The 25,177-nt window shown below is 40.5% G+C and overlaps 3 protein-coding genes across 8 annotated transcripts in view; 1 reads left to right on the forward strand and 2 right to left on the reverse strand.

Annotated features, from left to right (window-relative positions):
* Positions 1-11,356, reverse strand: part of gucy2g (guanylate cyclase 2g) — a gene marked incomplete at both ends in the record, with an annotated part of 38,146 nt that extends 26,790 nt beyond the window's left edge. The window contains 2 exons of the mRNA XM_081392726.1: positions 8,983-9,104; positions 11,344-11,356. Of these exons, the coding sequence (XP_081248852.1) occupies positions 8,983-9,104; positions 11,344-11,356 (135 nt within the window). The remainder of the gene's footprint in view (positions 1-8,982; positions 9,105-11,343) is intronic.
* Positions 203-12,292, reverse strand: zdhhc6 (zDHHC palmitoyltransferase 6). Its single transcript, XM_081393001.1, has 11 exons — positions 12,098-12,292; positions 6,354-6,867; positions 5,840-5,931; positions 5,112-5,271; positions 3,583-3,744; positions 3,376-3,429; positions 2,099-2,266; positions 1,956-1,997; positions 1,726-1,871; positions 935-981; positions 203-839 (listed from the first exon to the last, which is right to left on the reverse strand). The coding sequence occupies exons 2-11, from the start codon at positions 6,618-6,620 to the stop codon at positions 739-741; spliced, it is 1,239 nt and encodes a 412-aa protein (XP_081249127.1). The 5' UTR covers positions 6,621-6,867; positions 12,098-12,292; the 3' UTR covers positions 203-738.
* vti1a (vesicle transport through interaction with t-SNAREs 1A) overlaps positions 12,278-25,177 on the forward strand; it is a 151,043-nt gene continuing 138,143 nt past the window's right edge. For all 6 annotated transcript variants that reach the window (XR_014032120.1, XM_081393005.1, XM_081393002.1 and 3 more), the window contains exons 1-3: positions 12,278-12,518; positions 23,199-23,257; positions 23,813-23,923. Coding sequence is in view for 5 of the 6 variants with exons in the window: in XM_081393005.1 (XP_081249131.1) it covers positions 12,425-12,518; positions 23,199-23,257; positions 23,813-23,923 (264 nt within the window). In the remaining variant the exon portion in view is untranslated. The remainder of the gene's footprint in view (positions 12,519-23,198; positions 23,258-23,812; positions 23,924-25,177) is intronic.

Raw genomic sequence — 25,177 nt, forward strand, 5'->3', positions numbered from 1 at the left:
AAAACAAATGTACAAACAGCCTTACAAGATTTATTGAATATCAAAGAATGTTAATTTATTTTTTACAAATGAAGAAAATGTGAAAAAATTAATATATGCCAATGAAACAAACAATTAGTTTTACATATAGGTGCTTTGTGGTGTAGAAACTACTTTTGTTGTTGTTTTCCATTAAAAATACGAAGGAAATAAAATGAAGAAATTATTGTACAGATCATGGTTGTTTATTTGTTTCTGAAAACTGCAGCGAGGTTGACATACAAAAAAAGCCATCAAAAATAAAAATACAATTATTTTAACTATATAAACAACTTGGATAATTTGCATGACAGAGACCTTGTTACAGCTGGAAAAAAGGCTTTGCATAATCAGTGCGAGCATCAACGTACAAGAGCAAGCGAAAGAGAAAGGCAAGAAGAAATAAGTCTCAAGTAAACATCTTAATAACCCCCTTTAAAGAAAATGCTGCCATATGCCCCAATTCCATAAAAATAATAATAATAATAATAATAATTTCTTTTGTCTCATTTGCCAGTTTCTCTGGCAGCTGTTCTTTTGAAATGAAACGTTAAGTTACACGAGTTAAAAACTTTGGGGTCTCAGTATTAATTTGCTTCAACACTTAGCGCTGGTGACATTGAACAGCTTTACAAAAGAATCAGAAAGGTATTTGCATCTCAGCAGGGTTTAGGCCCTAATATTAGGTCCAAAGCGAGCAGCGAAATGAACAATTCTGTATCATTGCTCTTTCTTCTCTTCACTTGTCAAATTATTCGCCGAGTCATAGAGACACTTCTCGACACATCGGCGTGGAAACCATCCTCTAATGCGATCTCCAGCTACAGGGAGAGATATCATTTCACACGTGAAACTTATGAATCACATTTAATTAATGATCATGTAACAAAATTTTGGAAACATTTTGAAACTTTACCTTTAGCTTGTTCCTCATTCAGAACTTTGTCCCCATACATCCACCACCTGTTGATTAACAACAGCATATTTATCAATATACTGTACAGTTTGTGAATGTTTTTGTAAAAAGTCTCAATAACACTTTACAAAAAGGATTAATTTGTTAACATTAGTTAACTACTTTAGTTAACATGAACTAACAATGAAAAATACTTCTAAAGCATTTATTAATCTTAGTTCAAGTTAATCCCAACATTTACAAATAAATTATTAAAATCAAATCCAAATAATTTGGATTTATCCACTCAATTCATATGGATTAGTTTTATGATCTCTTTATGAACTTGTGTTAAGGTCCTTGCACACTGCATCCGAAATTTTTGCATGCGTTTTTTCGTATCCGTCATTCTGTGGCTCTAAACTGTCAAAACACCATTCAAATGCTTGTTACGGATGCGAAAAACGCAGAAAATCGAACCCGATCCGATTTTTTTTTGACGGACGAAAGTTTCGGAGGCAGTGTGCAAGTGTGATTGACATAACGTGAGGTTGTATTTATTTTTTAACGTGCGAAAATTTCGGACGCGAATTTCGCACTCAGTGTGCAAGGGCCTTTAGTTGCGTAGTTGTCTAGGGAGGGACAGAAAGCTCTCAGATTTCATCAAAAATATATTCTTTTGTGCTCCGAAGATGAACGAAAGTCTAAAAGGTTTGGAAAATTTTTGAGTGAACTATCCCTTTAACAAATATATTTCAACTGTCCCCACTGGAAGATATGGACCATTAAAATAACTATAAATGATGGCTCACTTGGTTCCTCTTGTAGCAAAGATGGTCTCCCCCTTTATGAGTTTGATTCTGGGTTCCTCTGTACAAGGTGTCCTAAAGAAAGTGTTTAGTCCCTTTCCCAAAGGGCAACAAGCTCCATTGTAGTCCTCCACCACTCTGTACTCAACCTGCAAATCAGACAGTCATCATTGCGTCAGTCCTTTAGTAAATGCTGCCCTCTTGTGTTTGAAAGTGATTACGGCAATACTCACACTCCTCTGACGTTTATCATGTTTTTGCTTCAGCTGCTCAATCTGAATAAAGAAGAAACAGAATTATCATTACAAACCGAGCTATAGAGCTGTATTTGATTGTATAAATACCTAAAGAATGATTGATTATGTTGAGCACATACGGTTAGAGTATACTGGTTACACTTCTCATGCACAGGCCATTCGATTCCATCTCCCATGGGGGTACCAGACCATGTGAACACCTGCTTGAAGTTCTCCCATCGGCTGCCCAGGTCATAGGGGAAGATGAAGTCTTCACCTGTTTGGTAGTATTGGATTCTGTCTTTGGCCTGGGAACACAGATATTCTTGCTTTAATGTAATAAACCCACAGGACCTGCTGTATTCAGAGGTAGTAACACTATGACTTACTAATCTTATGTCCTATACTTCCATAAGGTATCATATATTCACAAAGAACCAATTAAAACACAGTTTGAATGTTCCTACGTGTGCATTAGAGAAGTCAACATGACATATTTTTGTGCTACATGCTAAACTCAACTAAAAACTATGTTTAGCATTAGGCTATTTTACTTTATTATGTTGTAATTATTATTACCTTATGAATTTTAATATCTAAAATCTTAATTTTTAAATGAATTTCTCACACTGCAGGACAATTTAAGTGAACTGAAAAAACGATGAAAGGAGATTAAAATTGCGGGAAAAGGAAAATATATATATTCCCCAAACCTAAAGAAATACAGCATATATTTTCCATTTCATGGACATTTCAGAATTTTTATGTAGTTCTTTTTAAGTAGTCCGGTGATTTTTTAATAAAGAGTTTGTTTGAACATTTTATTACCTGAATGTTTTTAGAAAGTCATGAATTTACATAGACAATTATTTAAACACAATCTCTGAATGATTTAAAAAAAACTACACTACCATTCAAAAGTGTGGTCTGTAAGATTTTCTTCTTTTTTTTTCTTAAAAGAAATATACTTTTATTCAGCAAAGATGCATGAAAAAATCATCAAGACTTTTACATTATTACAAAAAAATATTTAAAATGTGGTTCCTTTGAACTTTACTCAAAAAAATGTATCATGGTTTCCACAAAAATATTAAGCAGCACAACTGTTTTAAACATTGATAATAATAAAAAATGTTTATTGAGCACCAACTCAGCATATTCGATTTCTGAAGGATCATGTGACAGGCTGCCAAAAATTCAGACCAGTAGTCTACTGTATATTGCTTTCCAGCGGTCTAGATTCTGGTCAAAGACCATCAGCACCTCTTTGTGTCATTAAGTAGATGTTGATGACACCAAGCGCTTATAGTTCAGGGAAGTCTTTAGAAGAGAACTACTGAAAGAGTGTTGGATTAGAGGAGGGATATTGGATTAGTTTACCTCATTTAGCAGATAAGCATACTGTATACAAGCTTACTTTCTCCTCAATCCATGCTTCTATTGAGGTTTTGTTTCGAAGAATCACCTTCATCTAAAAGAAAAAGAGAAGAAGAAAATTGCTGATCAAATTGAACTTATATGAGAAACATCCTCACAAGGAAACCATGGATTAAATAGACCTTCGTGTGAGGGAAGGACGTGCAGCAGCAGCCCATTCAATATATCCATAAAAATTGTTACCTACCTGAATAAAAAACAACATCCCAACAGCAATAGTGGTACCCAGCGCCAGTCCCAGTGCAAAAAGAGTGGCTGCAAATGCCGCAATGCTGAAAGGCATGATGGGATGGTGGATGTGCCGAGCAGCGCTCATGTCTATCTTCACTGAGCTCCAACCAAATGAGATCTAAATCCAAGAAAATGGGCCAGAACGTAAAAAATACTCAAGTTTTAAAGGAATAGTTTTAAAGTTTTAAAGGAATAGTTCACTTAAAAATGAAAATTCTGTCAAAATTTACTCACCCTCAATTTGTTTCAAACCTGTATGAATTTCTTTCTTCTGCTGAACACAAAGGAAGATATTTTGAAGAATGTCGGTAACCAGACAGTTGATGGACCCCACTGACTACTATGGAAGTCAATGGTGTCCATCAACTGTCTGGTTAACGACAATCTTCAAAATATCTTCAGAATATCAACTTGAGGGTGAGTAAATGATGACAGAATTAAAATTTTTAAGTTAACCATTCCTTTAAGGCCCATTCACAATGAGAACGATAACTATAACAATAAAGCTTAAGATATAGCCTAGTTCAAAAAATAAAAAAATAGCAGAATCTATACCACAACTATAACAATAATGGCACAGAGGAACAATATTGTTAGAATTACTTTTTTCCAGACATTTAAGCATAAAAACATTGACAACCAATCAGAATCCATCCTGCTTTAAAGATCCCGAGCATTTAAAGGAGAACTTGGTAGCTTTTTTAACTTAATAAAACTGTCTAGAAATCATTTGGATGGTTAAACAACCTGTCCTGGTGATATTGGTGACTTTCCCCGCTCCCCCCAGCGTTCCCAGGCGGAAAACCAACCTTGCAACTTGTTCACTACCGTCCCGGCAAGATAGAAATTGGAAGTCTCGTGAGAAGCGAAAGCGAGAACGAGAACGAGCGCGAAACACAAATTGCTTTACGGCAATTCGACATAAACACACACGCATGTATGATGTATTACCAGATTACCCACCTCGGTAGATATAGCTCCACGCGATACAGTTGGCTTGCTCCGATCAAAACAAACGCACATGAGCAGCGGTAGAGGGGGGGAGGAGGCCGCCGCAAGTGAGTTTTTTACGACTGTGTTGTGAAATATACGCCCCCCCACAGCTGTAGGGGGAGCTCGTGGGGAAAACATGCGACAACAAAAGGGAAAATCAGCGAAGAAGTGACTAGAGTTCGCTAGAGTTGCCGAGTTCGGCTTTAATGCAACAGACGACTTAACTGCAGTGCACTCTTAGAATAATCAGAAAGTTTTCGTCTTATCGCTGATGTGGACGCTAATATAGTTATTGTTATAGTTATCTTCATGGCTATCGTTCTTGGTGTGAATGGCCTTTAGTCATAAAATTTATGAACATTTCAGCAGAAGCTCATCTTAGTTTAGCCTAGGTAATATATTTACATACGTTTGTGTCCATGCTACAGCTATTGATTTTTAATAGAATGAATTACATCAAAAATAAGAAGAATAATGTGAAAAAACTCTTACCCGATCATAAAGTTGAGTGTACGTAGTCATGATAAATATTAGTGCGGCATGCATGCAGCCCAGTGGAGCGAGCAGGAGGAAACTGGTGAAGTACGCATGATTCAATTGACCACAGCAGTTGTTGATCCAGGGACAATGATGATCCATCTTCATCACACACCTGAGGGAAGGAGCCATTTTATTGTTAAAAATGAATTTGAATAAAGCACAAATTTCATTTGGTCAAAAATGCACAACATAAATGAGTCTTTCAAGGGATAGTTCACCCAAAAATGAAATTTCAGTCACATAAACAGTCATCATTTACTCACACTCATGATGTTCCAAACCTGTATGAATATTTTCGAGAATGTTAGGGTCCAAACAACATTGGACACAATTGACTTTCATTGTATGGACCAACAACAACAACAACAACAACAACAGAAGAAAGTCATGCAACATGAGGGTGAGTAAATGATGACAGAACTTTCAATTTTTAGGTGAACTGTCCCTTTAAATCTGAAGTATGTAATTTATGTCAGAAAAAAGAAAATGGAAAAACAATAATTGTTTTTAAACATGTTTCTCAAATACACCCCCCTCGACAACTATTAGTCCCTCAAGCCACAAACTCACATCATTGATTGAGCCATTGGTTTAAAATACATATAATAAATATGACACACTTCAACTTTAAAATGCATCCATATTAAAAGAAACCAGTCAGTATTTTTAGACAAATCTACCTGTTACACTTGCGACAGTGATGTGACCTTGGGGCTTTATAGCCTTGGCACAATTTACAGAACTGTAAGTACATTATTTCTTGTTGATTCTCCTGTTAGAAAACACAGACAACAACATAAGTCATGTTAGACATGCTGATTTCAGAAACCTTCAGAAAACAAGACCATACCATACAAGCACATATTCAATTTTCCAAAAAAATATTAAGTAGTACAACCGTTTTTAACATTGATAATAATAAGAAATGGTTCTTGAGCACCAAAATTAGCTTATTAGAATGATTTCTGAAGTATCATGTGACACTGAAGAAGACTGGAGTAATGATGCAAAAAAAATTCAGCTATTTTGACATTTTTAAATATATTAATATAGGAAAAGTTTATTTTAAATTGTAATAATATTTCACAATATTACTGTATTTTTTAATCAAATACATTTGATTATGCCTTTGTGAGCATAAGAGACTTCAGTAAACAAATGTAATCTTCTGAAAACACCCCAAAATAGACTTACCGGTTTCCACCCCAGAGGAATGTAACCAGGGCCGACAAACATGGCATTAAAGTAGTTGTACAGAATGAGGACAGTCCAGTTAATGAGCATGATGAAGTTAATGCTGCCTCCAGTGGTGTCCAGTGGCCAGTACCAGATTATGGAGTCTAGTATGGCCATGGTGGAGCACATGCCAATGACCGTCAGAGCGATGATCGGACCCCAGTGGAAAAGCCTTTTGACCTCATGGAGGTTCTCAAACACAATTATAGCAGACAGAATATTCATTTTTTTTTAGTGTCTTTAAGGTCCTCAATTTAACAGCTGTGAAGTAGTCAGGCGTGCTGTCTTGGTTTAATGCAGTGATTTAAAGAGGTCAAAGGGCATCTTTTCTGTCTTCTCCGAAACAACCATTGATCGGCTACGTCACCTGTCACCAGCCGTTTCCTAGAGTTCCAGACTCGGTCAGCGTGTGGCATCCTTCCGTACTAATCCCCTGATCACCCTATCCTTGAGCTAAAGCCAAGCCATCCATCTGAAGAGAAGGCAGGTGAAGAAATTAATTATGGAAGAGGAAGACTCACCTTACACTAAATTTTACCATTGTAACCATAGTTTAAACCAAAATACCACAGTTAACTTTCATTTTGTATAACATAAATTAATACAGGATCTATCTATCTGTCGGTCGGTCGGTCGGTCGGTCGGTCGGTCGGTCGGTCGGTCTGTCTGTCTGTCTGTCTGTCTGTCTGTCTGTCTGTCTGTCTGTCTGTCTGTCTGTCTGTCTGTCTGTCTGTCTGTCTGTCTACCTGATTGTCTATCTATCTATCTATCTATCTATCTATCTATCTATCTATCTATCTATCTATCTATCTATCTATCTATCTATCTATCTATCTGTCACATGCCTGTCCTGTCTTGTGTAGCACATGTGGTGTTTGTGTTCCTGTCACTGTTTGACCCCACCCTCCTTGTTATCTCATTATTGGTTTCATTTGCCCCACCTGTTGTTCCTTATTACCTGCCTGATTTGTCCCTTTTATAAGTTCCTTTGTGTTTGCAGTCTGTGTCGGATCGTTGTCTTGTTTACGTCTCCCGCTTTCCCGTGAAACCCCGGTATGTTGCTTTGTAGTTGTATTTTTGGTTATTTCATGTTTTCCCCCTTGAGGGTTTTTGTTTCATTTCATGTTTCTTTTATTTAATAAATATTCTTTCTGCACTTGAGTCCTCTCCTTTAGTTTTTCTTTAGTTATACGTGACAGAACGATCCGACCATGTTAAGGACTCAGCAGAAAGATTCACGACACCCACCAGGCCCTCCTGTCTCGTGCCCCCACTACGATCGCATTATTCGTTTTCAGACACTAAGTGCCCTCCGCCAACAAGGGGCTGACCTGAGGAAGTTCGCGGGTGAATTCCTTGCAGCGGCGGAGGGTTTAAAACTTAATGACGGGCCTCTAAAGGACCTCTTCTTTTACGCACTCAATGAGCCCATGGACTGGGTTCTCAGGAGGGCGTATGATGGCTGTACGTTTGAGGCTATGGTGGAGGGTCTCGCTCGCTTGCAGGAGCGAGAGGCCAGGAAGAGGGTCCCAGTTCCGGTGGCCTCAGTGCCGGTGGTCCCGAGTCCAGTGGTCCCAGTTCCGGTGGTCCCGAGTCCAGTGGTCCCAGTTCCAGTGGCCCCAGTTCCAGTGGTCTCGAAACGGCAGAGGAAGACTCCCTCCGTGACTGTTCCGGTGGTCCCTGTTCCGGTGGTCCCTGTTCCGGTGGTCCCTGTTCCGGTGGTCCCTGTTCCGGTGGTCCCTGTTCCGGTGGTCCCTGTTCCGGTGATCCTGCTCGCACTGCCTGCACCACCTCAGCGATCCGTCACGTCTGCCCAGCCAGAGACTGTTCACGTCACGTCTGCCCAGCCAGAGACTGTTCACGTCACGTCTGCCCAGCCAGAGACTGTTCACGTCACGTCTGCCCAGCCAGAGACTGTTCACGTCACGTCTGCCCAGCCAGAGACTGTTCACGTCACGTCTGCCCAGCCAGAGACTGTTCACGTCACGTCTGCCCAGCCAGAGACTGTTCACGTCACGTCTGCCCAGCCAGAGACTGTTCCTGAGCCTATGTCTTCGGACAAGATGGTCGTCGCTGCCGCCGAGCCTGTTCACGTCACGCCTGCCGAGCCTGTGTCCCCTGACAAGATGGCCGCCGTCGAGCCTATGTCTTCGGACAAGATTGCCGCCGCTGAGCCTGTTCACGTCACGCCTGCCGAGCCTGTGTCCCCTGACAAGATGGCCGCCGTCGAGCCTGTGTCTTCGGACAAGATTGCCGCCGCCGAGCCTGTTCACGTCACGCCTGTCGAGCCTGAGTCCCCTGACAAGATGGCCGCCGTCGAGCCTGTGTCTGAGCCGGTGGTGTCTGTTCCTGAGCCCTCAGTGACCGCGACACTGGCCATTATGGCCACAGCCATGTGGTGTGTGTGGGCTACGCACACACTTGAGCCGGTGGTGTCTGTTCCTGAGCCGGCGGTGTCTGTTCCTGGGCCGGCGGTGTCTGTTCCTGAGCCGGTGATGTCTGTTCCTGTTCCTGAGCCGGAGCCAGTGTCTGTTCCTGAGCCGGAGCCAGTGTCTGTTCCTGAGCCGGAGCCAGTGTCTGTTCCTGAGCCGGAGCCAGTGTCTGTTCCTGAGCCGGAGCCAGTGTCTGTTCCTGAGCCGGAGCCAGTGTCTGTTCCTGAGCCTGTTCCTGAGCCTGTTCCTGAGCCTGTTCCTGAGCCTGTTCCTGAGCCTGTTCCTGAGCCTGTTCCTGAGCCTGTTCCTGAGCCTGTTCCTGAGCCTGTTCCTGTGTCTATGTCTGTTCCTGGGGCGGTGGGGCCAGTTCCAGTGCCCGAGCCGTTGGTGCCAGTTCCAGTGCCCGAGCCGTTGGTGCCAGTTCCAGTGCCCGAGCCGTTGGTGCCAGTTCCAGTGCCCGAGCCGGTGGTGCCAGTTCCAGTGCCCGAGCCGGTGGTGCCAGTTCCAGTGCCCGAGCCGGTGGTGCCAGTTCCAGTGCCCGAGCCGGTGGTGCCAGTTCCTGTGCCTGAGCCCTGGCCGCCCGAGGGGTCGTCTCCGCCGTGGCCGCCCGAGGGGTCGTCTCCGCCCTGGCCGCCCGAGGGGTCGTCTCCGCCCTGGCCGCCCGAGGGGTCGTCTCCGCCCTGGCCGCCCGAGGGGTCGTCTCCGCCCTGGCCGCCCGAGGGGTCGTCTCCGCCCTGGCCGCCCGAGGGGTCTTCTCCGCCCTGGCCGCCCGAGGGGTCTGCTCCGCCCTGGCCGCCCGAGGGGTCTGCTCCGCCCTGGCCGCCCGAGGGGTCTTCTCCGCCCTGGCCGCCCGAGGGGTCTTCTCCGCCCTGGCCGCCCGAGGGGTCTTCTCCGCCCTGGCCGCCCGAGGGGTCTTCTCCGCCCTGGCCGCCCGAGGGGTCTTCTCCGCCCTGGCCGCCCGAGGGGTCTTCTCCGCCCTGGCCGCCCGAGGGGTCTTCTCCGCCCTGGCCGCCCGAGGGGTCTTCTCCGCCCTGGCCGCCCGAGGGGTCTTCTCCGCCCTGGCCGCCCGATGGACTCTCTGTTCCGCCCTGGCCGTCCGATGGACTCTCGGCTCCACCCTGGCCTCCAGAACTGTTCATTTTCCCTGCCCCACCCTGGTCTGTCTCTTTTGTTCCCCCTGTCCCACCCTGGTCTGTCTTTCCTTTTCCCCCTGTCCCCCCCTGGTCTGTCTTTCCTGTTTCCCCTGTCCCACCCTGGTCTGTCTTTCCTGTTCCCCCTGTCCCGCCCTGGTCTGTCCCTCCCTGGTCTGTCCCTCCCTGGTCTGTCCCTCCCGTCCCGCCCTGGTCTGTCCCTCCCGTCCCGCCCTGGTCTGTCCCTCCCGTCCCGCCCTGGTCTGTCCCTCCCGTCCCGCCCTGGTCTGTCCCTCCCGTCCCGCCCTGGTCTGTCCCTCCCGTCCCGCCCTGGTCTGTCCCTCCCGTTCCGCCCTGGTCTGTCCCTCCCGTTCCCCCTGGTCTGTCCCTCCCGTTCCCCCTGGTCTGTCCCTCCCGTCCTGGTCTGTCCCTCCCGTCCCTTGTGGAGCGTCTGGTAGCCGCTCCTTAAGGAGGGGGTAATGTCACATGCCTGTCCTGTCTTGTGTAGCACATGTGGTGTTTGTGTTCCTGTCACTGTTTGACCCCACCCTCCTTGTTATCTCATTATTGGTTTCATTTGCCCCACCTGTTGTTCCTTATTACCTGCCTGATTTGTCCCTTTTATAAGTTCCTTTGTGTTTGCAGTCTGTGTCGGATCGTTGTCTTGTTTACGTCTCCCGCTTTCCCGTGAAACCCCGGTATGTTGCTTTGTAGTTGTATTTTTGGTTATTTCATGTTTTCCCCCTTGAGGGTTTTTGTTTCATTTCATGTTTCTTTTATTTAATAAATATTCTTTCTGCACTTGAGTCCTCTCCTTTAGTTTTTCTTTAGTTATACGTGACACTATCTATCTATCTATCTATCTATCTATCTATCTATCTATCTATCTATCTGTCTCTATCTATATACCTGTCGGTCGATCTATCTATCTATCTATCTATCTATCTAAAAATATGCTTATGTTATTCTACAACTTAAACAACATTTTAATGACAACACTGTGCCTACTTTGCCACTGAATACACATTATGTTGAAACTCCCATACTTATCACTGTATCCGTTGTTTTATTCAAATGCAATGTGAAAATCAAATGTGAAATCATTCATTTTAAAAATACTTTTAATACTTTTTTTTTTACATAAGGCTATGCAAGTTGCCTACACATCACAAAAAAAGCAATTATACTACGCTCATCCATTTGTGTTCTACAGTACCTCTCTATCTCTACGTCAAAATACTAAGCCCAGTTTGTTTATTAATGTCATTATAACATACAGTAGGTAAAAAGGTAAAAGGGTAAAAAGAAATCAGGACAATAAAGAGAATGCAGTGGTTAATGTTACATCATGTCAGTTATTTTGCTTCAAGGCCAAGGGCTTCACACCTTGTTTTCCCATGTCACACCCAAAGCTTTGCATGCTACTACTGTCTGTATAACATCATTAAGGTTAAACTTACGGTCTCTGATTTTTCACTATAGATTGTGGTTAAACAAGCAAACAAATAAAAGAAAAAGAGGTTACACTTTAGTTTAAGGCATCTTTGTTACACTGTAATTATACATTTAAGTGCTGAGTAATATTAAGTAACTAACTACATATAGGGTTACTTACTATACGTTTAAGATAAGGGTTTGGTTTAGGGTTAGTTGCATGTAATTACGCATAATTTAGAGTTATTACTATAGTTACTACATGTAACGTAACAATGGCACTGTTACTGAAAAAGATTTTAACTTCCCAACACCAGAAGAAACTTCATCCAGTTAACGTTACTGAGTGTCAGACTGAGTGAACTGAATCGGTGGAGATCGATTACTTATTATCCCGTTAAAAAAGCAAACTGATTCTGATCTGAGTCAATCTGAGTCCACTCAATTGAATTCATTATAATGCAGTAAAATATAGACAAATATATAGAAAAGATCGTCTAACGTTAAATGTAGAAATTAGCTTTATTACCAAAAACAGATATCAGACCTTAATCAATGACACATACTTTGAAAAAGGCCATGGTTACTAATAGAGACATAGATGATGTGTGATATGTTTCATTATGACGGCGACAATATGTATTTTTAAATCTTTGATTACTGAGCAGATTGTTTTGAAAATGAAAAATGAATCGTTAACTCATACCTCGACATTTCCTCGTGCGATCAGTGTCCAAGAAAAACCGGCATTCACGCTGCAAATGAATCAGTGAACTTGCTATTTAACGCCTGTAACAGTGTTAGAGATGGAATCGTTTTTAAAATAATTAAAACATAATTCAACGAGGAAGATAATACAGGTACACGCGCGATTGACACCACAGCGGAACCATTTACAGGAAGAGATCGTGAACAAATTCCCGTGACACCAACCGGAAGTGACGCAGACGTCAATAAGAAGCAGACGCAAGCAACAGTGTGTAGCGCAGCACAGTTCATCCATCTTTTAATCTTTTTAAAACAAAAATACAACATGTCTTCGGATTTTGAAGCGTACGAGCAGGACTTTGGCACCCTCACCGCGGAAATAACCAACAAAGTTGGACGAATACCTAAGCTAGCCGGTGGTAAGTGGCTGTTAAATTAGCTAATAGCAAGACATTCATGTCACAAAACGACATAAACAACTCATTCAGTGATTAATTCTCGATGCTGTTGTGTCAGGTTGGTATATTATTTAGAAACGTCCCATATCGATTGTCAATGAGCTATGGTTTCATGAGGGTCATGGTGTCAGATATCTAGTGTCAGATGAATCTTCAGTGATGCCTAAAGGTTCAGGATTTGGGTGACAAGGATCTTAACATGTTAGAACAGATCTTAGAACATGTTTGTTGGAGTTAAAGAGTTGACATTTTTGGCTAAAGTAGTGAAGAATCCTAGTTTCTGCATTATGAAGTACACAGTCTACAGTGAGACAGAGATGCAAGGTCCTACTTTGACACCCTGTTTGTGTTGTTGACATCATTATGATTGAGATTGACAGGCAGACAGCTCTCATTTTGTTGGGATGGTAATCATTTTGTATTGTAAAATAGGCTAAACATACAAATTCCATTATTCCCGAGCTGCTGTGATGAATGTCACACAAAAACAACAACAACAAGTTTTGTCAGACCTAAAAATTTGGAAACACTAGTTTCCATGAGTCTTTTTTAGGCTAAGGATTGAGAGATGGAGTGTTGGATTTTAATCCTGGCTTTCTCACACACCTTTTAATATCAAATTTAATCTACAAGCATATTTACTTTTTGCATTTTGCATATACTTTAATTAGAAATGTATATTCAGTCATATTCTTTTGCATTACATTTTAATTGTACTTAATACATTTTAATGTGGGAGGAACAAATAAACATTTAGCTGAAATTAATTATTCTAATATGCTGATTTGGCACTGTTTTTGTTATTTATATTTTTGTGGATTTTTTTTAATTAAATTTAGAAAGTTCAATTAACAGCATTAAAAAAATACTATGGATGTCAATGTGGACCAGCAACTGTTTAATTAACAACCTTCTTTAAAATATCTTCTTTTGTGTTTAGCAGAAGAAAGGAAATCATACAGGTTTGGAACATCTTGAGGGAGAGTAAATGATGACAGAATTTTCATTTTTGGGTGAAGCAGCAAATCAGCATATCATACTGATTTCTGAAAGATCATGTGACACTGAAGACTGGAGTAATGATGCTGAAAATTCAGCTTTGCCATCACAGGAATAAATTACATTTTAAAATATATTAAAATAGAAACCAGTTCTTTTAAATTTTAATATTTCACAATGTAAGTGTTTTTACAGTATTTATTTAATATAATTAATTCAGAGTATTTTGAGACATCTTTCAAATATATATATATATATAAATTACTGCAAACTTGTTTAATTTGAAAAACTTAAACTCAGTTCTATAACCAAACAATAATTGGTGGTCCCCCTGCAGTACCACCATGGAGCCCCTAGAGGTCACAGACTAGGTCTAGGTTTATGTCAAGTTGTCTATACTAAACATGGGATGTTTCATCACATATGTTAAAATTGACCTTATCTGGGACCCTTTAGGATTGTGAGTTGTCATAAGTCTACTGCCACTTTACCAGTCTTTGTGCTTTTAATTTCTCAAATCAGAAAAATGCGTTTCCATGGGAACAATGCTATGAGATGAATGTGATTTTGGATACATGAGAGAAAGCTCAGACTGAAGATCTAAAAATAACCTTAAAACAGCATCAAACATGTCTGTATAAGGGAAGGAAAATGTTTCATGCTCTTTTTTTATATCTCCGCCACTCCCCCCAGTCCTTAAATAAAGGACTCAAGTCCTCATATAGTCAGCACAAATATTGCCATGAATATGACTTTGCTATATTCTTTCTTTGATATTTCCAAATTCATTAGCCTATTCTTGTTTCCTTGCTCTTGAGACACATTCTTGCTTGTTTAAAACATTTGTTGACAAAGAAACCGCCTCTTTTTTCATAACCAGTGCTAACATTTAGCGTGCATGTATTTTTACAATATTTTACATGATTCAAATTTAATATATTGTGCAACTGTTTTTTTTTGTCTGATTTTTTTTTTGTGTTTCGGGTCTTCGTGACTGTGCAGATGAATATGGCTCTTTCTCATAACTATAAAGAGAGAGAGAGAGAGAGCTTATCCTACTGCTCATAAAACTACTTCACTATAAGCTAGGGATAAAACGATTACATTTTTCACGCTAAACCAAGATAAAATATCCTGACGGTTAGTATTATCGTTTAAAATTTAATTAAAGTTTGATTATCGTGATTTTCAAAACTCGCGGTCACAGGCGCGCGCATTTAACGTTGTTTTTTGATCGAGAAGAAATGGCGGAACGGAAGGCAGTGAAAGAGCTCGGGAGATTATAGATAGAGCTGTGGTCATATTAAGTCTTTTACAAAAGTCCCGAGGTCAACTTTTCAGAGGATGGTCACCCAGTCTGCAGAACATGCAAAAAGAATGTCGTTGCAAAAGAGGAAACACTTCAAATCATCTTCGTGACCACCTCCCTCTTGTATATCATCAAACGCAAGGTAACGTTACATTACGTTACCCTTTACCTCAATTGCAAAATACGTTTGGGAAATAATTGGACACAATATATTGTTTTGTGTAATTTTTTTTTTTACACTTGTAAGTTGTAACGTTAACTAACGCTAAGCCTCCGCGAAGAAAAGTTCGTAGCAAGACGAACGAACAAGTTCAAACAAGACTAGCCTATTATTGGTGACATTAAGGGATATTAATTGTATAACGTACTTAAGTTACACTTTTTTTTTTACCTCAGAAATAATTACGGGACATTAAATATTGAACTGAGATCTATAGCGATATGACACAGCACCTAAAATACTATCAAAACACTGCAACACAGGCTCCATTCTTTGCGAAAGATGGACTAAAAGGCGCACAGGATACAAAAACCTTGAAAAATTTATATACGAACCGCGACAATTCACAGAGATGCCGATTCCCACAGGACTAATATTAAAACCTCTGTGTTCGGCGAAATATGGTAGGTCATTTTGTCACGTTCTGTTTTTGACTGTAAACTCTTATCTAACTCTGGGGGATATGGTGAATAAGCTAATGTCCCAAAAAGTTGGCATGTTCCTTTAAGACGGCTGATTCTCCGGAGGCTCAAGATTTTGCTGCTCAATGTCAACCTTTCTCACTTCTTGTTACAACTAACCTATGCCACTCCCACAACATACACACATCAACATAACCTGAGCAACATTTCTCTATTTATGATGTAGCCTACTCAATTTCCTGCGAAAGTCATCCCACTAGGTCTAAAATATAAACACTTACAATAGGGTATACCATTAGTGACTCAGGGTTAGATAAAAACATGTTTTGGATGAAGGATTGATGATGTTTTGACTTTTGTTAATTTTGAATAAAAAAGTTACGTAGTGTAACGTTACCTTTAAAGGAACACGCCAACTTTTTGGGACTTTAGCTTATTCACAGTATCCCCCAGAATTAGATAAGTCCATACATACCCTTTTCATCTCCGTGCGTGCTGTAACTCTGTCTGACGCACCCACCGCTAGCCTAGCTTAGCACAAAGACTGGAGGTAAATGGCTCCAGCTAGCATACTGCTTAGAGCCCTGCATGCGGCAAAAAATCCAGCCCTAACCGAGACCTGGCCCGTGGTGTTCAAGCCCTAATCCGGCCCCAGCCCGAACCCGACCCGAGACCAACACCAATATCACTTTAAGCTCTCTCTGACGCGCGCTCTCTGATGCGCGCTGTCTCTGCTAGACGCACACACATACACACACGCTACTAGGTAACATTTTATTATAGGCCTCAAACATAACTACCACCACCGACAATTATGGCCACAAATATTAATACAGACTGTCCATTAGAGAAGCATAAGCATGCAGTAGAGAATATTATATAGCCAAATGTGAAGAACAACGTTTTAAAGAACTCTTCGCCAACTGGCTAATGTTAAATAATAATAAAAATATATATATATAAAAAAAAAAAATCCATTGAACCGAGTAGGCCCATTCACTGTTTATTCGCGAGTGTTGTGAAGAATAAGAATAGCATCCACTGTTGAAGGCTTCAGGCTCATTGTTTGTTGTGGTAATCAAATCAAAACTCTTTCGAAATGCAGCTTTTCCTGAAGTATTGGGAACTTTTAGTAATTCCCCACCCTCCAACTTCTCCCTGATGCTCTCCATGGTCATCTGTCACCTAATGCATTGCACGCACGTCGCGTTACTCGCGTAATCGCATATTGCATTGCATATAATATTATCAATATAACAATATTTCATACAGTAGCCTGCGCTCTGCACGTATATTATGGGCACGATGAAAGGAGAGAAGCTAAATGAGCCCGAGTCCGACCAAAGCACGATCTGTAAAAAATAAACAAATAAATAAATAAATGGCCCGACTGCTCCCAATAAGTGACAAAATAACGCCAACATTTTCCTATTTACATGTTGCGATTTGTATAGTCACAGCGTGTACAAATAACAAGGTCACATGAGACAGAGACATCTTCTGTATACATACTGGGAACTATATTCTCAGAAGGCGAAGCACTGCTACTTGGGCGGAGTGATTTGCTCGCAGCACTTGAGAAGCCCCGGGGCGAGGAGCTGAGAGTTCACTCTCTGCAGAAGTAGCAGTGCTTCTGAGAATATAATTATATTATTATATATGACATACAATATGTCATATATAACATACATATAACATTGTATGTATGTTGTATACATACAACCAGTATGCATACGGTTGGAAGATAGCTGTGTCTCATGTGACCTTGTTATTCATACACGCTGTGACTATACAAATCACAACGTGTAAATAGGAAAATGTTGGCGTTATTTTGTCACTTATTGGGAGCAGTATGCTAGCTGGAGCTGTTTACCTCCAGTCTTTGTGCTAAGCTAGGCTAGCGGTGGGTGCGTCAGACAGAGTTACGGCACGCACGGAGATGAGAAGGGTATGTACGGACTTATCTAACTCTGGGGGATATGGTGAATAAGCTAATGTCCCAAAAAGTTGGCATGTTCCTTTAAGACGGCTGATTCTCCGGAGGCTCAAGATTTTGCTGCTCCATGTCAACCTTTCTCACTTGTTGTGACAACTGACCTATGCCACTTCTACAACATACACACATCAAAGTAACCTGAGCAACTTTTCTCTATTTATGGATATGATAAGACAGTCGAGTTATGTACTCAATTTCCTGCCAAGCCATCCCACTATAGGTCTAAAATATAAACACCTACAGTAGGCTTACCATTAGTGAATCAGGGTAAGATAAAAACATGTTTTGGATCTTGGAGTTACGTAGTGTACCTTTAAATAAAGAAAATCTATGAATGTTTGAAATGTCTGATTATGAGCCTTATGAGAGAAATGTCAATGTTTGCTTGGGTTCATTCCTTGTGTCCTGTGACTTGTTTGCCTCTTTGACCCTTTTTGAACTTCAGTGCAGCAAAAGAGTGTTATTGCTAGATATGGTCTGTCTTCTGGAAATACTCAGGATGCTTTTGATGTTGATATAACTTTTTGTTTTTCTCACATTGTGAACTTCAGAAATGCATTTCAGTTTCAGTACATAAATAAAATTAATTCTACAAGATCTTGTTCTGACTTTGCTGGATTGAAACTAAAAGTCAGTGCAATGAAAGGTTACTTTAATACCCTCCGGTGACTTTTAATGTAAATGATTGCTTTTAGTCACTGTTAAACCTCAGAGGTCTGTCTCATAATAACCTGATGCAGTCCCTCAGTGCTTCTATTGTACGTGAACAAAAGGTATGAAGGATTAATCACTTATTCAGAATCATACAGCAGCGCTCCTTTCGGTGAGCACTGTCAAACAATTGCAGACGCAATTGGCTTTTCTTTGCATTATTTAAGCATATTGAAAAGAATGAGAATGTGGTGAATTGTTAAAGCTTAAATTGCTTCTTCAGAGCTTGGCAGACACAAACACTGTGTCATCAGACCGGCCCACCACCAGCTGCTAAATATATTTAAATAAGTCCACTGAATATGAACAAAGCCATAAACAATGCATGCTCATTAGTGTTCGCCAAACCTTCCTCACTGTTGCCAGAGTAGTTCGGCTCTTGAATTCAAATCTCAATTATGCCAATAAAAAACGCTTTTCTCTTTCCTATAGGTACACATATTTGTTTGTGACCAACAATGGCAGCCATCAACAAAGTGGCTTATGCTGTTGTTCTCATTGTACAGTGTCACATGTGTAGAAACATTGATAAAGACCAGTTGACGGATATAATGCCCTTGGCCATTTTTGTTTTGCTCAAGCCGACCGCATTTATTCACTTGGGAATCTCCAAGAATTTTTGTTTTGTTGAACAGCGCAAAACTTGTAGTTGTGAAACATGAATTTGAAAATAATGCAAGGCCTTGCTCCATTAAACATAAATGCGTGTTTTTTTTGTTTTGTTTTTTTAGGTAGATTTGCACAAAGAGAATGAGCTGTCAATCACGCAATGAATAATTGAGTGAAGATGCAAAGATGCATCTACAGGTCGAACTTTTCTCAGTGCATCGCTTTGCCCAAAGAGCACCTGACCTTGTGGTATTGCCCCATGCACCTGCAATAGTGAGATATATATTTCAACCTGCCCTATGCCAGGGGTGAATAGAAGCCCTAGTGTTTGCTCACCTTGTAGAGAATCGCCCCTGGCTGTTTACACTGTGTGGGCTGTGAGGTTGCACACAGATTTTAAAAATGGATTGATGACCACCAAACGACATTGGAAAGCCAAAGGGCAAAACAGAAGTTCACTTTAGTTTGCAGCTTATTGACAGATTTCCGTTTTGATATCGCTTGATGTTTTTCTTCATGATTAGTGCTATTGCTTGACATGGTTTGATGTGCTTCACTGGTCTTGTTTGATCAGTAGATGTTGTGATATTATTTATTTATAGCGTGCTTCTGTTACAAAATTCATATAATGAAAGGATTGTTTTGGTTCTGGATTCTAACTGGTCAAGACAACTGTACTAAAAAACACGATGTAGCCTACTAATAGGGACTATATCTTCATGCAAAAGTTTGTCACATAATGATTATATTAATTGTGATTTTTATTTAAAAATGGTACAGTTAATTCTTTAATTTTGGTGTCTTTTATTAGGTGTCTTTTAGGGGTGTCCATGGTTAACCGATTAACCGATTAACCGTTAAAAATTGCGTAACCGAGTGAAACATTTTGCTCGGTTAAGTGGCGTCAATGGCGTGCACTGAATTTAGTTGTAATACATTTTTGCACCACCAGAGACCGCTAGACCAGTTTTCTAATATGAAGCGGGCAAAGAAAGCGCGCGTCCGAGAGTGAAGGCTGTGCGAGAGTGAAGGCTGTGCGCGAGCGTGCGCGAGCCAGAAACAAACATAGTATCCGCGCCACTGATGGCAGCACAATAATATCTGTCTGCAGAGCCGCAGAGCCACAGCTTTACCCCAGCAGTTTTACCTCGAGCATGCGCAATTTCATCACAACAGTTTTACCCGCAGAGTCCGTTTACCGTTACATTAACCCATACAATTTGTATTATGCATTTCCTAAACATGTACTTGCTAATCAAACACTTTATCTGAACAAACTACTAATCTATAAAACACAATCGGTCTTCCGACCTTTTACTATTGTGTTGATATGCGCGAGGGAGAGAGAGCAATACAGCGCTCGTGTTGTTTGAAGGCGGTGAGAGTGCGCGCGCGCGGCCGGGGCTCTCTCACTGTTTGTTCTTGCGCCCTGTCCACTGATCTAAATAATTATACGACGACTTATTTGTTCCCTCGTTTTAATAAATCGTGGACACGTTGAACAAATTCCCTCCCTCATTTTGATTTAACGAATTACAACGTGGCCAAAAACAGTTTGATACTTAATTAGTGAATGCTAAAGACCTATTTTTTGTGAATTGGTGAATATTCAGGTGAATTATTTCGTGGCCACGAATTAATAATAATTATTAAACTGTTTTTCTTACCTGTGAAGATAGCTCTTCAGTGAAGGCCGACTATTCTCGTACAGCTTTTTATTCCTTTTTTTGGTGTGTGTGTGAACGGGTATTCAGGTGAATTGTTTCGTGGCCACGAATTAATAATACCTCCGCACGTTTTACAAGACCCTTCTCGATCGCAGCAGCAACGAGCACTTTGATCACTTGATTTAAAAAACAAAACATTTCAGCGCTAGATCGCCAAAAAAAAAAAAAAAAAAAAAAAACGAACGAAATGAATGCTCTGCTAGTTAACTGGAGATGTTTTGTTTATTTGTATTGGTATTCCTGCCGCGAGATGTTTCAAAAGTGGTGGGGACAATACAATATCGACCTTAGAAAATAGTGGTGGGGTCGTGGGGATATGTGACTCCCCCGCAAATTACGCCTATCTCGGGGTTGCGGCGCGCACACTATGGTTAACCGAGTATTAACCGCTAAGGGCCTCGGTTAACGGTTAATGAAAAACTTGAAAACGTGCAGCCCTAGTGTCTTTTATTTTAGGCCATTCTTTGATAAATAGAAAGTTTAATTGAAATTGTAAAATTGTAAATGTTTACTGTCAACTGTTTTTTTTTTAAATATTTTTTTATTATTGTTTTCAATTAAATTATGGACATTATAATGCTGTGGTGCCTAAAATTGCTTGTAGCATAAAAGTGGTTTATATAGGTTTTAGTGTGTTTCATTTGTGTATTTTAACAAAGTAGTAGGGTTGTGCCGATAGACGATAGTAGCCTACCGTGTATCGACGATAGTCAGAGATATTGCTGATGGCTTTGACGATATCAGTACGATAATTGGCTCGTTTTACTATTGATGTATTAAATTACTATTATTATTATAAAGCTAGTATTTTTATTAAATTAATTTGAGCAACTAATTTGCCTTGCCTAAATTCATTACATCACCACATATCCTAACATTTGCGACATCATCGGCACGCGCGTATGAGGACTCCTAAGAAAATGTTTTTAAAAGACTAAAAAACTACATCCCACATCAAAATTGAATTGCAAAGTGATCCATTCACAAATTGTCAAGAGTGCTTGTTTTAACAGACGCATCATTTAGATCCAAGATGAAAACGGCATTGTTTGTCAGCATTTTGTTTCCATAGCAGATTAACAAAACATATATATAATAACTAATAACACTAAAAACAATACAATTACAAAATATTAATAATAATAATATCACTAAAATGATATAGGCCTAATAACAGTATTTAGTTCACAAACGCAGCACAACTCTGCCATCTGTGAAAATCAAAAGCAGCTTCAAACACTTGTTTAACAAGAAATATTCTTCGATTTTTTTCACTGTCATTGATGTAGGTCCACAAGAGAAATATTAAGATAGTTGCTATACCGTAATATCCATCGTCGTCTCTGAGAGAATGCGGCGGTAATGCAGCGACAGATGCCGAAAGCTCAGTCCATTTCTGCTTTCACTTTCAGAGAATGAGCGCGTTTACATGCACGTTCTTAACCTGATTATGCTGAATAAACTGACAATGCATGTGGTCATGTAAACGCATTAACCCGTTTTCCTTTATCGGAGTCAAGTCATAAGTTTAAGTATAAACTGATTGACTTAAACTTAAACACCGATTGATAGATTTTTGCCCCTTACTCTGATTTCTCCCGGCATTTAAAACACATTAACCCGCGTTCTTTGGGCTTATTGAAGTGCGCATATGTGAAGTGCATCCAGACAGAGAGAGCACTGGTAAGATGACATATATCACAAACTCCGACTCTTTCTTGACCCAAGAAATTATTAAAATGTGTTCTCATCTCGTGCAGAAGTACAGTCAAAATGCTGCATCTGTAACGGCGTGAGAGGATAATGTGTGTCCGTAAATTTCCCGCTGACATGTTGAAATATTCAAAAATGATTAGGATATTTTTTTACCTCACTATGCCGGGAAATAACCTGATTTAGCCTATTAATAAACACTCCACCTTTGCTAGCAAAATAGAAACATTCTTATATAAAACAAAGTAATAAAACAAGCAAATTAATGAGTAAATAAGCAAGTAAATAAGCAAGTTAATAATCAAATAAGTAATTCCCGCCCCCCACGATAATATCGTGTATCGCCGATCTCACAGTCTGACAATATGAAAATGGAGCATCGCAACACTACAGAGTAGTATAGATTTAGGCTGTAATATTGTCATCATTGATAACATTTCCTGTGGTTCCTTCCTTCCTAATAACACTGGAAAACCCTCAAGAATATCTCTTATTTTAGAAAAAGCTTTGTGGACTTGCGTGGAGAGTTAGATAGAATGTATGTATTTCATTTTCCAAATTACGAAAGGGAAATTCAGTCATGCTCTATATTTTGGCCTGGCTCGTACCAGTGGATAAAAACCAATACAACCTCATTGTAGTCATTCTGAGTGGGTGGCAGAATGGCAGAGTTTGGCGGAGCTGACATCTCTCTCCTCTTTTGAGTTGCCAAGAGGCGTCTCTGCGCTCCTTCACAAACTAACAAAGGCGTTTACACATGGAAAAATAAGACACATCAAATATGGATCTTTGTGCGTCGAGAATGTGTAAATATATCTTCAAATGCAGGCTTGTTTTTATTTGCTCCCTTGTTGTTGTGGGGGAGTTGGGCTGTTGTCATGAAGCACAGCTCCTCCATCCACTGATCAATATGTTTTCCTCTTTTTCTCTTGCAGAGGAGAAGACACAGCTGGTTCTAAATGTCGACAAACAGCTTGAAGAAGTCAGAGAGTTGGTGGGTCTTTGATCAGTAATTTTCACTCACTCGTTTTCTAAATAATGAATTTGGAAAAATTTCCCCCCTGCATAAACAACACCTGCAATGTCGCCGGTGACATGAGACACTCTTCATCTGGCTGAAGGCTGCTCGATGCTAACGGTGTGATCACATCCACATAATGCTCTTTTAAGTGACACCGCGCGACACATTTCACGCCATTATTGGGGGAAGGCGCCGTGGCAGGTGCCGAAAGAAGAGATGTGTGTCGCATGTAAATTGTCCCATCACGTCATGTTGATTGGACAGTGTAAATCAGCGGGGCCCTTTTGTGCACGCCGGTTTGCTCACATGTGACACGGACACATGTCGTAGTTGTCAGAGCTCAACCGCGCCAGAGGTTTTAATGAAGCGGCACCTCCTAACATGACTTGATTTGCCGGGTGCCTGAATCGATGCCTCTGCACTACCTCTGGTTGACAGTAAACTAGCGAGACAGTTTAATTGTTTTAGTATCGAAATCATATGTGAAATGGTTTGCTTGTTTACACTGAATTTAATTGGTGTTTCTAGCTCGAGCAGATGGACCTTGAGGTTCGAGAGATCCCGATTCAGAGCCGAGGCATGTACAACAGCCGTCTGAAGAGCTACAAGCAAGAGATGGAGAAACTTGAGAAAGATTTTGTGAGTATTAAAAACATCTTTAAACAAAAAAACAAAAACATCATGCTTTTTGCGTGAATACTTTCAATGGCCGTGTTCTTCTTCACATAAGCACACAAACGTACACGTGGTTGGAAGTTTAGTCCTTCAACTTTAAAACCACTGAAGGTTATTGCCATTTCCACTGTGGTTAATTCAAAGTGTATTTTTTGCAACTACCACTTGAGCCAAGGAGAGCAGAGCTGTATTTTTCTCCAGATGTCCTTGTTTAGTTATTCATAACTCTACCTGACCATGAAGAATCTTCCCCACACACATCAAACCTTAGTGAGGTGCTTTTACTCTGAAGCCAAATTTTTCCTTTGTTTGTTTTACATCACAATGCTTGTCTTTCTTACCCCCATACAATGAATATAGCCTTGCTGCTAACATGGCGTTAAAAAATAAACAAATAAATAAATACCCCCATACCATGATAGTCTTATTCAAAAACACTTCTTTTTGGTTTCTCTGAGGTGGTCACATTTACTTCATACTGTTAGGAGAGGATATACTGAACACACTAAACAAGCATTGATCCTTTAATGTTTGTAATATGAGGTGCCGCCCTTGCCTTTTTCTCTTGCACGAATTATTATTCCCTACATTCCCTGTTTCTGGTAAATCTTTTTGCGTTTCAGTGATAATATAAATACATATTTAGGTTACATTTTATTTTAAGGTAATGTTGTTACAGTGTAATTACACATAAGTACTGTGCAATATTAATTAGCTACATGCACTTACTATAGGGTTAAGATTAGGATTTGGATTAGGCTTAGTTACTTTTAATTGTGCATGTAACTATGTCACCTTAACATAAAATATGACCTATGTTTACGTGATATATATATATATATATATATTAGGGGTGGAGCCGAACCCGAATACGGTATTCGGAAAGGCACAAATAATGTGTTTTTTACGAATACTTATTTCGAACAAATACTTTTAAAAATATTTGTATTCGGGAACAAGAAAAACTTTATATCAAAAAGCTGCGTTTCCTCATGAGACATGGCGACCGGCGGTGCTGCTGATGTGGTGGCTGAAATATTTTGGATTAGGCTAATGTCACGTTGTCGTAAGGGGTAGTTCACATAGCGTGTTTTTTGCGCGTGCAGATTTCAAATGTAGGCGCGCGGCAAGCGCGCTTATAGTAGAAGCGAGCGGCGCGCTGCATAGCAACGACAGACGCCACGGGAGGGCAAGCGCTTGTGGAAAGGAGAAAACGGT

The sequence above is a fragment of the Scardinius erythrophthalmus genome (assembly GCF_964197995.2).
Source record: "Scardinius erythrophthalmus genome assembly, chromosome: 18".
Classification (NCBI taxonomy): Eukaryota; Metazoa; Chordata; class Actinopteri; order Cypriniformes; family Leuciscidae; genus Scardinius; species Scardinius erythrophthalmus.

What these genes read in the sequence shown, in the direction of transcription:
- zdhhc6 (XM_081393001.1), bottom strand. Translation starts at nt 6,620, where the DNA reads ATGAATATTCTGTCTGCTATAATTGTGTTTGAGAACCTCCATGAGGTC. An exon ending in TTCCTCTGGGGTGGAAACCG is followed by an intron (nt 5,932 to 6,353) that starts GTAAGTCTATTT and finishes GTTTTCTAACAG; the next exon opens with GAGAATCAACAAGAAATAAT. An exon ending in GTAACCAGTATACTCTAACC is followed by an intron (nt 1,998 to 2,098) that starts GTATGTGCTCAA and finishes TTCTTTATTCAG; the next exon opens with ATTGAGCAGCTGAAGCAAAA.